General features: G+C 43.2%; 1 protein-coding gene across 2 annotated transcripts in view; it reads right to left on the bottom strand.

Annotated features, from left to right (window-relative positions):
- LOC135900172 (ubiquitin carboxyl-terminal hydrolase 8-like) overlaps positions 1–13,102 on the bottom strand; it is a 109,939-nt gene that overhangs the window by 17,826 nt on the left and 79,011 nt on the right. For both annotated transcript variants that reach the window (XM_065429617.2, XM_065429616.2), the window contains 3 exons: positions 10,816–10,946; positions 9,825–9,927; positions 8,278–8,382 (listed from right to left, as the gene is read on the bottom strand). In XM_065429617.2, coding sequence (XP_065285689.1) covers positions 8,278–8,382; positions 9,825–9,927; positions 10,816–10,946 — 339 coding nt within the window. The remainder of the gene's footprint in view (positions 1–8,277; positions 8,383–9,824; positions 9,928–10,815; positions 10,947–13,102) is intronic.

Here is a 13,102-nt window from a genome sequence, read left to right as displayed (position 1 = left end):
GGCTATTTTGGTGTGTTTGTCATGCTTCTTCAGAAGATCTCTACAATGTATTGGCACAATAGAATCTTTACTGTAATGTACAGCTCTAGAACAGTGAAGTAAAATAAATATAGAATATATCAATAGTATTTTTGCATGCAAGAAATAGACCATTTGTGAGATTTTCATCAATATTTGGGGCTCCTATGAAACTTTTTCTGACCGAAGTTGGCAATTAACACCCCTACATATTGAAGACAAACATATGTATGTTTAACAGAACAAGTTGTGCAGCATTACACACTAAGATAACTTAATAGCTTTTATACAGCTAAACCTCAATATCACGAAGTTGAGTATAACGAAATTCACAATATAATGAACTATCTAACTTTCTATAACTTTGTGTGCAAATACCCTATGTATGTAGAACCTCAATATAACGAAGTCTGTTTATATACAATGCCAATGCAGTTGAACCTGTTTATAATGAACTTGACAGCTTCGCTAGAAGTGGTCTTGTATCAGTAGTTCGTTATACAGTGAAACTTCGTTAAGCCATAGTTGGCCGGAGCTCGGAAAAAGTATGTAACCGAAATGGCATGAGATTGCCCACTTAGCTATCAAAAATGGAACTCAGGGAGACTGCGATGAAAGGGGAAACAACATGCAGTATTTATTCACTTAGCGCGACAAAAGTGTTATTTTCGTTTGATGCCACGGCGGCCTAGTAGCAACGACAGCGGAGCCTCGAACTTATTGAAGCTGTGAGCCAACATTTCAACCAGCCCCCTCGGCAAGCACTCGCATGGCAGATTCTTCGTTGGCATTGGACATTCTCCGTGTACGGGCGCGGTAGCGTTGCAGAAGTCACGAGGCAGCTTTCTCATTGCGGGGTACTGTTCTCATCACGACGATTGCATTCATGAGGCTGACGTAATGCGCAGCTCCTGCCATTGTTGGGCCTGAATCACCCAGGCTGTCGCTTTCCATGTCGTCCTCATCCCTGTCACTAGGCGGCACTTCGGCAATAACAAAGGCAAAGATAGCGAAAAGTCAAACCTCGTAGCTGACATCTCTTCACGGTCGCAGCAGCGCTGCCGAGCAACTTCTTCGCATTCCAAATGACACACACCGTAGTCAACAGTACATTCCTGTCACGTGCCAGCGCCGACTTCTTTATGTCACATTCGATAGCACAAACAATGTCTAATTTTTCTTCTATGCTGAGTTCCTGGCATCTTTTCTTATCCGAGCATCGGCAATGACACGCATCTTTGCTTGCATGACGCCACAACGCTCACCGCTCTCTGGCATGGCGTTGAAATGATGTTGATGTGCGAATGGCTTCATGCGCAAAGACACAGGACACTTGGAGGCTGTTGTTTTGATCTCCGAGGCTTGTTCTGCCAGGCCGCCCAATGGAGACGACGCACCGCCGTGTTAGCGTGACAAAAAGTGGAAACACTATGTGTTAACGGGTATGTACACAATAAGCTGGTGCGGTTTCTGTGGACACAAAACACGTTATGTTCAATGGCCGCTGAATCGGGGCTTTGACTTTACTACTTTTAAAATGAAACTACTGTTTAAGCGGGTACGGTTTAACCAGGTTTCACTGTATATGGACTCGCACTTCAAAACATGCAAAATTAATGACGCTAAAGCTGGAGTTGGCAGTTGCAATCCAATACCACTTTGGTCCTAAAATCATACTTACATAATCTTCATTCTTGTTTCCCGGCACTTTCCTGCCATCTAGCTGCAAGTTTCCGCTAAGAACGTTGTCTAAAGAATGACATGCGGCAGCATTGCTCTTTAAAAACGGTGCCCAGCCAGTCCCAATCCCTTGCCATTTGGAAGCGACGAGTGCAGCCTCATACTATATTTTCTTCAAGAACTTGTGATATATTTGACTTACAGCGGCACACAAGCACATTCTGCGTATGGCAGTGAAGTGTTATAGTTGACTGGAAGCAGAAACTACTGTGGCATGCCAGCATTTTGCGAAGGTCTTGAACATTACTGCTGCAGCATCAGCCACGCACACCGAGTGCTGTGGAGTTACGTTTTCTACATCACTTTGGCTGAAAAAGTGCAAAGCTCGAAAGGTAGAACATCACAGTGAACATTTATTGGCAGCCAGCATGGTCGCCAGTGCAAACTCCTTGCCCTGAAGCATGCTGGAGATAGTTGAAAGTAAGCAACTTTCCTCGCGACTTCTGAAATTCATGCATGGTGCTCATTCATCTTGGCGTCGTATCTTTGTTGTAGATGAACTGACGTGGGGGCTTGCCCAGTTTAGCAATGCTTTTGTGCTTCTGAACTTTGCATGCGCTTACCTTTAACCGCAACAGAGTTTTAAGTGCTCATAATAACAATATGGTTTTTAAAAATGTTCGTTATATCTAAACACAGTTTTGATATGCAGTGTCAGAAAATCGTAAATGCAATGAAATGTAGTCATTATAGCCTATTATCGCTTTATCTGCTATCATTATAAGTGGGTTCAACTGTATAATGAAATTTCACTGCTACTGCTGAGGAATAGTGGAGGAATAGCGGAGGATTACCGAGGCAACAAATGGAAACTGCCATGGATGCAGATGGTCAAACGGCTTAATTACACATGGCTACTTGAGAATGCAACTCTCAAATTGCGCAACGCTCGACAGAAAGTGGCTGCCAAAGGCAAGAAGCGCAACAGCAAGACCATCTTGCCATCACACTCAGTAAAAATTAAAAATGGGATAAGATTCTGTCGTGCCCTGCACGGCGTATGATGTGGGTGTGAGAGCAAGCATGCGATGCGAGGCTCGGCCGAGGAGGATGGTGGCTTGATGTGCGTTGTCTTCTTCACAAGCAAGCAGAAAGGAGAGAAGGGGGGTCTGGAGCAGTGGCAGGCAGGGGCGTATCCAGGGGGGGGGGGCTTATGGGGCTTCAGCCCCCCTTGAAATTTTTTCGTGCTGTCCATGCACCGCCCACCGAAGCAATCCCTGGTGCCGGAAATTATTCTGAATTTTGTCTAGAATGTCTTTTTCATGCTCGAAAAGACATTTCACCACAAACATTGTGAACTCGGGCTGGATTTCGCAGCAACACCCATGCACTGGGAGTCACATAACACAAGCAGCCCCATCCGAGCGCAAAGTTTCACGGGCGTTTTCACGGCGAACGGGGTCGCTGCCGCATCTTGCGGAGGCCGCGGAATCTATGGAGCGCATGGATGTCAATTCCGAAATTTATTGGTATAAAGTTCTCATAAACTTTTGATGGGAAAGGTGCATTGACATTTTTAAAGTTCTGCTTTAGATTTTCAATTGCAGAGCTTTGTGGGTTTAACGTTCCTATAAATGTTGGAAGTCAAAGACGCACTGACTTTTCTAAAGTCTTATATCGGACCATACAACTAGACAAGCCAAATCAACACACTATCAGACAAGTTGACAAAGCCAGCAGTGAGGTCCTATGAGATGAAGCATTGTGGTGGTTCATTTGTGCCGTCATGACACATAAAAAAATATCAACATTTTTTTTTCACCTACGCCGAAGCATCCATGTCAAGACACTAAAGCCAGCGAAGGTAACTACATTCTTATTTATTTTTTCTACTTTGACTTTTATTCGCGAGGACACATTGAGCCTCTTCCAATTTTTTTGTCCTCGCTATCCTACCCGCAGGCTGCCAGAGGCAGCCAGCGCATGCATTTTTCTCGTGTTGCTCCGTCCACCGCACGGCGCACTTCGGTACGTGTTTGCTTTTCTCTGGCCGAGTGGATTTTCGCCTGGCAGAGTTTTGGGCACTTTCTGGCTAGCAGACCAGAAAAAAACTATCGCCGCTCGCCAGCATCACTGTGGGGACTCGATGAATTGCACCGTGTTCCCATGGGCGCAACCTCTCCGAAAAGTCTTGTCTCGCCAGTGTAGGATACCGAGCAGTATGCGTGTAGCTGCCGGTGGACCAAGCGTCTCACATTTTTTTCTATATTCCTTCGGTAGCCACATTAGGTGCCCAAAGAAAGCATTCGATTGTGGCCAACATATATTGCGCTTTTCATTTCAGTGCCCCGGCCTCACAAAGGAAAGAAAAAAAGATGTTGTTGTGGCGTAGCGAATTGTCGCATGGTGAAATTTCGATTTTGTTACTTCTTTTGCGGACAGTAATGGGCCAGGGGACGCTTCATTTGCCAGATACTCTTATTATATGGTATTGCGATAGCAATTATATGAACAATCCAGGCCCATTCCTGCCGTCGCCCTCATGTTTTGTATAAAGTCCAAGGGCGATAACATAGTGACTGCGCGCCGCATGCTGTATGTGCGAGTGAAAGCATAGGGAGCGGGGTAGGGGACTGGAATGGGTGAGACGACGATGGTGGCTCAGTCTTGTGTCCGCAAAAGAGAAAAGCAGGGAGCAAGCGCACCGCTTTCCGTCCCGCGCGATACCTGGGGGGGAGTGGATGAAATGGGGGCAGGATCTAGGATTCTGTGAATTTCTGATTGCGCAACATGTTTATCTGCCTTGTTTGACGCATTATATACAGTGACTTATCTTTAGATGTGTAGATTTATTGGAGACTTATACGTATATTTACATATTATGTTGCGAGGTTTTGCGTATATGTACAGTGAACTTCGTTTCCAGTGACACTTTTTTGTCTTTTATCAAGCTGTATCTTCGCATTTGTATGTTCCGTTGTATCTTCACATTTCTAATGTACGAGGGCGAGTCAAATGAAAGTGAGCCTACCCATCCCGCGCCATGATAGTTCGGTTCATTATCTGCGAGGCATGCGCGTAGCACACAGGCATCTCTCATTTACAAAAGCGACACGCAGGTGTGAGGATAAATATTCTTTAATGCTCTCATACACTGGGTTGAACATGATTGCGTGACGTTATCGACGCTCCAGAAGTTGAGCAGCGTGGTGTGGTGACGTTTCTCACAGCTGAAGATGTTTCCTAAAAAGAAATTAGTTGCCGTATGGCTGCCATGTACGTTCAAAATTGCAATTCATTGGCCACTGTTCAAAGAAGGACGTGAAAGTTGCAAAGACGATCCAAGACTGGGCCAAAGCCACGGTGCAATCACCCCCAACAACATTGCAAAGTTGATGAGCTGATGAAACAAGAACGAACGATAAGCATCGATGAACTGGCAGAGCACGTGAACATCAGTCACAGTTCGGGTCACGGCATAATTCATGAACATCTCCGTTATAGGCTCTTGTGTACGCAATGGTTGCCCAAGATTTTGAACTACCGCCAGAAGACGGAGAAGTTCAGCGCTGTCTTGACTCATCTGATCTGGTATCACAATAAGAGTGACGACTTCTTATATTCAATTGCAATCGCAATTGCAAGTGCAGTGCAGTGCAAGCCTTGGTCCTCTGAGCAAGTTCGTTAAACTGAAATATTCTCTGTTCCGAAATTTGTTCAAGTGAAACATTTTTGCATAGAATCTATAAAAAAACTGCCAGGGATTTTTTAAAAACTTCGTTATTCTGAAATATTCGATAAACCAACGTTCGTACAACTGAGAGTGTACTGTACGTGGAAAATTGATGAATGGCGCCATCTTGTTCCTCGACAATGCCGTCCCCAAATTGCTGACGTGGTTAATACAAAACTGGCAATGTTCAAGTGGGAAACGCTGCAATGTCCGCCATACAGCTCAGACCTGTCGCTTTGCGACTTCCACATTTTGGAGCAACCGAAGAAACAGCTCAAGGGAACCAGATTCAGTCGGACGATGATATGAAAGAGTCAGTTGCAGACTTTTCAAAGCAGCAACCCAAGGAGTTTAATGAGATGAGAATCACGTGACTCGTTAGACAACGGGACAAATGTCTAAATGATCATGTAGACTACTTTTAAATAAAGTACCCTGTTTGTCACATATTCACACTGGCTGACTTTCATTTGACTTGACCTCGTATATTTTGCAGAACTCCTGCTTTCTATATCTGCTCTCTGTTGCGGATATAATTTCGGTGCAATTACTCACGATATACGACTGGTGACAGCTGTTCCTGCGTAATACATTGGAATAAGTGCCAGCGTCATTGAAATTTTTCACTGGCCGTTGCATACGTACAAGAATGGAAACAAGGTTCTCGAATGACGAAGTGTCATTAACATGTTTGTCCTCAACTTGTTCATTTCATGATGTTTACATTTTTCATATCAGCTGCATGCACTGCTTTGCTGGTTTCGAACTGATATAGTTCTAAAGATAGCGTGATATTTTCTTTACTTATTAAATAGAGAAAAAAACATGGAAGCATTGATATCAGTTATATTGAGCACAATTTTTGGCACATACAAGTATATTGTCTTATGAAAAAATACATATTTTACTTGTTTTGACAGTGCGTAGCATTCAAGAATTCATTTGCAGCAACTTTGGCAATGGCAACACAGTTAATATTCATCTATTTGATCCACAGACAAATTGTTTAAGAGGAAGCTTTAGCTCCTGCCCAACTCTGACGCGGCCTATTCAAATACATGTAAAACGCAAAAATGCTTTTCTGTGATAACCCCGGATCGGTTTTAAAGAAATTTGTTGCATTTGAGAGAGAAAGCTAAATTCTAGTGTCTGTTGGAAGCGAAATTTCGATTTACGGCCTGAACATTGTTTAAACTATTTTGAAAAACTCTAAAGTTAAAAAAAAAAACAGAAGCATGGCGTTTACAAACTAATAGCTCTGCATCAAGCACATATATCACCGTTCAGTTACCGGCATATATTATAACAGTCAAAGCGGACAAATACGGTGTTTCAATTCGTATCTTACGTGAATTGATTACGTTGTGTACAAAGATTCTGCGAAAGCCTAATTTCCATAATGCTAAATTTCTTGAGATTCATGTGTAACATAGCAATTTTGTCCACTGTAGATGTACTATTGGGTGCAATTCATAGAATTGTGATATCATTTTTCATTGCTGAGTCAGAGTTTTAAACTTGATAGTCTCGTTTTCTGAAAATTTGCGATTTTGGTAAATTTTTAATAAAGAATTGACAACGTAAATGAAAAATTTGAAACCAACAGTCACTAGAATCTAAGTTCTTTTAAGTAGAACAAACCTCGTCAAACTTGGTGCATTGGTTGCCGAGAAAAACAAATTCTCCTTCTACATGTATTTAGATACGAGCACCCGAGCTAAAGCTTCCTCTTAAGGAGTAGACCGAGCTGCAATGTGAGCCCCCGGCCCGAACGAAATTTCTGGCTATGCCACTGGTGGCAGCTGAGCGTGCATCTCCTCCTCTAGCCCAGCCTTGTCTGCACATGGCTGTCAGTGTGGCTCAGATATGCAGCCCACACATCTTATCTTGCGAGGTTACCTGTGGTAGGCCCAAAGGCTACATGAGCCGAGATGGCAGTGACTTCATGTGTGCTGTCTTCAAGCACGTTTAGTACTTTAGTTTCGGAAACACGTTGAAGCAATAGGCAGACAAAGCGTTCGCTCTCCTCTGCCTGCGTTTTTTATGATAGTATCGGCTCAATGCGGACGACATATCAGCCGTGTGGGCAGAGTGGACACAAAAGTGTCGCAGGCATTGATTTGTAACCCCGATGTGAAGATATCACCGACACGGCGCGAAACTGCACTTTGATCACCGACTCTCAAATTTACCAAATGAATATATATTTTTTTAATGCCTGATAATTTGTGAAATCTTGCAGCACCTTCCGTGCAAGAAAGATTTGGCAGTGACTGTACTTATTTTCATGCAAGGTTAAATTTCAGTATAACAATATTTCAATGCAATGAAGTGCTGATTTTACCGACTTTACTATACTGGAATTTAACCGTATTAATTTTCTTGCAGAACCATGTTGCAGAACCACATACTTGAGCAAACTCTGGAAGCATGTCGCATTATAAACAAATGTTTTTCAGCATAAAAGTACTGGGAAATGGCTGTCAGCAAGGTAATAGCCAGCAGCATAGCCAGAAATTTTATGTGTGGGGTGGGGAAGGGGGGGGGGGGGCAGAAGGGTTCTGAGCAGGCAGCATTCTACTACACAGAAATTTCGCAAGAGAAGGAGGGGGGCGCTTGCTTGGAGTGCCCCACCCTAGCTATGCACTTGATAAGAGTCATGATTTTTTTGCAAGCATATCTGAAAAGTTTGAGCAACCCATCTTGGACACTTGGAGTGAAACGACCCTTACACAGGCAGCTTTTCGTGTACTTCCATTCATAATAACAAAACTCTCTCGCCATTTCAACATGCCTCCACAGGAGAGATGAGATGCAGACACAAATGACAGCAATCTATGACTTGCCCTGTTAAGGTCTTCATGGAGCTTGTCGATGAAGTTGAGGAGAAACTCATGGGCATCCTGCTGCTCATAGCCAGCGTAGACGTTGAACAGCTTTCCCATCAGGCACTGCAACAGCAAGTGGCCACGAGGTCAAACTCCTGTTCTTCCTACAGTCTAGCACTGTGAATGAATCCACTCAATATTTGTAGATAATGGAAAGCAAAACAAGGGTCTGGTTTGGCATGGCAGCCAACAGCATAACTGATCGAGTGGTTGGGCATTGGATAGCTCTGAGGAATAGATTTGACATCGCAAATGTTTTGCACATGGTTAACATTTTATGCCTTCCTGCTAGATGGCCAATGTGCAATAATAACAAAGTTTAACAATGGCTAAGTCATTTTGTAGAAACCATGCAGCCTAAAAAGCACCAACAACTAATTTACATTGATGTTTCTCACTAAGGCCATTAAAGGAATATTTTAGGTACATACAATATGCTAAAGACCATGGAAAAAGCACTACCGTTCTTGGGCACATGCACTGGTGGGTATGCAAAGCACTCTTCATCCAGTCGGGCACTGATTATTGTATGATAGGTTCCAGCTTCTCTGAGCATTTATGTGTTGATGTGTTGATATAAACGGTCAAAGAAATGCTGACGCTAAAGGAGACAGGTGGACGTACATGGTGGTTCAAATGATCCAATGTTTAAATGATGCTTGTATCTCTCTATTCAGTGTTTTTTTCATGTTCATTATTCAATTATTAATATTATTCATTATTTTATTCTAATCATATTTAGCATGCAATTATGTCGCCCTTGCCTTCTTTAAAGTCGACACTTGGTTGACCCTTTCTTCTTTTTTGGCTATAAGCCCAGGTGGGCCAATCTCGGAGAGAGTGCATCCTGTGGTGCACTTGTACTGTTAACTTGTACTGTTAAATTCACCTACTTCGTGGCTAATCCTCACTTTATTCTGGACACCACCAAAGCCATCTTTTAGACCCCATTGCCTTGCGTGAGCTCTGCTTAGTACAAACGAACTCACTTCATTTCCCAAAAAGTGTGCCATACAGTGGCTTTGCCTGAACACATCTATATCATGGTGGGCCAATTTTCTGAGGAGTATAGTGCAATGTGGTAAATTTTTTACTGCACTGCGGCTAATAATGCCTGTACCATTAATTTCATTTACTGTGTGAGTAATTATTACTTCTCTCGTTGATACCTATATTTTTATACCTCTTGCGGCTCGCTACAATGCTCTGGAGGTGGCAGTTTTTTCTTCTGGATGTGGTAACAAGATACCCAGATCCCAGATATGCCATATGCCAAACCCGTCTGAAGTCAGCTAAGAAGATCTCGTCTTCAAAAGGGGCTGGATGTCTGATATGTTAAGGAATGATAAGGATTGTTTAAATTTGGGGGTGCAGGGTGTTTTACGAAAGCACAGATGCTTGCTCGCTGGTTTACAGCACTTTCATGGCACTGTGGAGTTCCAAATCATACAACACTTTCATTGTAAAAGCCTACACAAATGCTATGCAAACATAAGAAGATCGACCTTGAACCCTTTTGGTGAAACGCTCTTGTCATTGTAGTACATCTGAGCAAGCAGGCTCTTGAACTCATGAGCTGTCTCGCCACCAGTGCTTCTATGCGAGTCCCTGGAAGGAAGTGAAAAAGAAAACCGCCATTTAATACTCCACTTGACATCTACTTCATTTTGAAATGACTTCACATTATGCCGCAGCACAATTCTACATCAAAGAAAACTACAACAGCTAAATCTTCTCTATTCCTGAGCATGGAAATTACATTCGTACAAAAAAGAAGAACCCCCCCCCCCCCCCAAACAAACAATAAAATACTTTAGTTAAAATTTAATTTGTATAGTAATTAAATATTTTTAATTGGTTTCCTGAGCTATCCACAACTAGAACTTCACTTTAGCATGTAAAAAATGCTACTGCACTCAGCTTCCATTACTTCAAACATGACTGACTTAATGAAATTGATCAAATTGTAGGCGCCACATTTTTTTTCGCATTCTTTACAAGATCGCTTCCTTTGCACACAGATGGGCCATTGTTGTCCCAATTTTACCAGCCGTGCATATTTGCCAGGCTTCATTTGTACTAAAGAAAGGGGAATGCTCCAGTTTTCATAATCCAATTACTGTTCACACTTGTGCACTATGTACCTGCTGCCCATCTGGTTGTCATCACTGTCGCCATTGCTCAGGCTGGGTTCGGCAGCACTCTCATTGATACTGCCGTCCTCTGCGTGATGGCCTTTAATATGCCTACGACTTTAAGCTTTTCAAAACAGCGTTAGAAGAAACTGCCCGCCACCCACATGCAGCGCCTTTGGTCATTTAAAATTTTCTTTTCTTTTTCTTCAAATTTTAGGCTGTCGAGTTGGAGGGGAGACTCTTGCATGAGTGCGACCCTCATTTGAGTGTATATGACAGTCTGCAGGAGAAAGCCGCAGCCACTGAGAAACACTGTTGGTTGGCCATTCACAGGCGGGAGGCCAATTGCAGTTTGGCTAACCTGTTGATGTCCCTTTTGTACCGGTCAGACAGGAAGTGCAGAGCCAGGGGGATGGTGTTGGCCAAGCACTGGAGCGTCGCATTCATGTAGCATGTGTTGCCCAGGTTGCGTAGACCGGCTGACCGCTTGAACTGTGAGCAATAGGACATATCATTTAATCATGCGAACCAATAAAATTGTCTGCAACGAATGCAACATGCAATGAGTAGAATCGAAGTGCGATAGGAACAGAGGGCTGACAACCACACCAATTGGGCAATCTCTGTAGGGCCTGCATAATTTGTCGGCTATCTATATTGTGTTATACTTAGGTGTGCATACTTCAGTTTTTTTCCTCAGGTCCCCCACTTCAGTCAATTTTTCTCAGGTCCCCCAACTGCACCGTCCCTTTATAGTAAAATAAATACGGTAATCCTCTTAGAGTTTTCAGTGCTCTACACACCATTTCACACATAACAGGCAATGCTATGAAGGCTGGAGAGAACCCTCTCACTGCCTGCATATATTACCCGAAGATAGTGTGTCACATACGAAAGAAAGATTCAGGTACGGGTCATGTTATCGATGGTAACATTAAAGAGTCCCTGAAACAGTTTGGACAAATTCTGTAGACACGTAGGATACAACTACAGTAAAACATTCATGCCACATTTTACGTGAAGGGCCCCATATTAGGAGCGCTATGGACGATTAGACGTTACCCTCCTTTCTAGCCATGCTTTCTCCTCAGTTCATTCGTCGAGTGACTAGGGCTAAGCACTGCCTTCACTTGTTCTGGGTCAGAATGTGACGTCATGTTGTCTACTTCCGGTTGTCTGGGAGCAAGCACATAAAGCCTTTTTACTTTCTGCTAGCAACGTGGCTCTTCGCCCGCAGCAAGAGCTATCCAAGCAGTGCGAGTTGTGAGCGTTTTGTCGCCGTGACGAGTGTGTCTGGTATTCCATTAACCACAGGCAAGCTGGGGGTTTTGATGGATGGGTGGCGGCGTAAACTAAAGCCCCTCCATGCTACTATTGCTGTGATGAAGGAGCTTTAGCGCAGACATACGCGAGTGGCCTAAACCACCTGGAGGTGCAAGGGTTACCCAGCCACACAAATTGCTCTAACAAAGTGTAAAAGATTTTAAACATCATAAACCATCTTAAATGAAATCCTGTTCCCCTGTTGCAGCTTGACATATTGCCAGTCGCTACGTTTGCAGCCCACAGTGTAAAAAGGGCGAACCATGGTGCTCACGAAGGGAAAGGTCGAGACTAACGCCAACCGTGCAGCTCTTGTCAACATGGAGCACGTAATACAAGCAGACATTTGCTGTGTGCCGGAAGTGCTTGCATGTGGTGATCAATTGTCCTCGTGCAATCTCTTTTTGTTAATTTCTTTTTTATACAAAAACAAATGAACTAACACTCCAAATATTATGAACAACATTTGTTCACCGTAAAGTTGGGAAAATTATCGATGATGCACCCTGGACAGCCAATCGGGTAGCTTGCCCTACTGGCATCATATGGTCCCTTTGGGTCACTAGGGCAGGGGTGGCTGAAAGCTCAAGGGAGTGGTGTGCTGTGATCGGTAGCGATGCACATTTTTAAAACCTTACAATAAATTAGACGCTTTATGCGGAGCACTTAGATGCATCAATTAAGTATCAGAAGGACCTATCCCAACGACTCAGTATGTTTGTACAAAATCGTCAAAATCATTACAAGGTCCTTTTAGGTGTCATACTTTTGTGCTGCAAAATATTGACACATTGTACAGTGCTTGTTTTTCCGATTACTGTTTCTCACCATTCAGCACCAACCAAGAACTGTTACAAGCTGTCACTTGGCACAAGACTCATATATATTCATATATCGGAACTTTTTCAAGTGTGCATATAGTGAAGGAATCTTGTCTGTAATCAGATTGGACACGCAATGTGAATAGTGGTGTTCATTCGAGAACCTGTGCAAGCACCAGCAATTACACTGCAATGTCCGATGACTCATGTATGAATAGCTGGTGCACTTCACTTGGAGATAGGATTTATAAGTTCAACAACAGTGCTTGCTGCTTTCGTTATGCTTTTCTATGTTGCCTGTCTTCTGGACACAAGTTCACCTAAGTTTGCCCAATAATTCGTTACTGACAGTTTTGCTACTGTCTGGTTTTCACCGTCACTACAACATGACTGTATGACATATTTATTACATCAAACGCTTTGCAGATGTGAACCTATTTGCCACCATATAAGCACAGTGTCAGGTTTGTGTGACCAGTGACCACAGTGCACCATTTGGGCTTG

Source organism: Dermacentor albipictus, chromosome 4, assembly GCF_038994185.2.
Source record: "Dermacentor albipictus isolate Rhodes 1998 colony chromosome 4, USDA_Dalb.pri_finalv2, whole genome shotgun sequence".
NCBI classification, from domain to species: domain Eukaryota; kingdom Metazoa; phylum Arthropoda; class Arachnida; order Ixodida; family Ixodidae; genus Dermacentor; species Dermacentor albipictus.
Note: the sequence above shows the minus strand (reverse complement) of the source record. Positions and strands in the feature narration are given on the sequence as shown.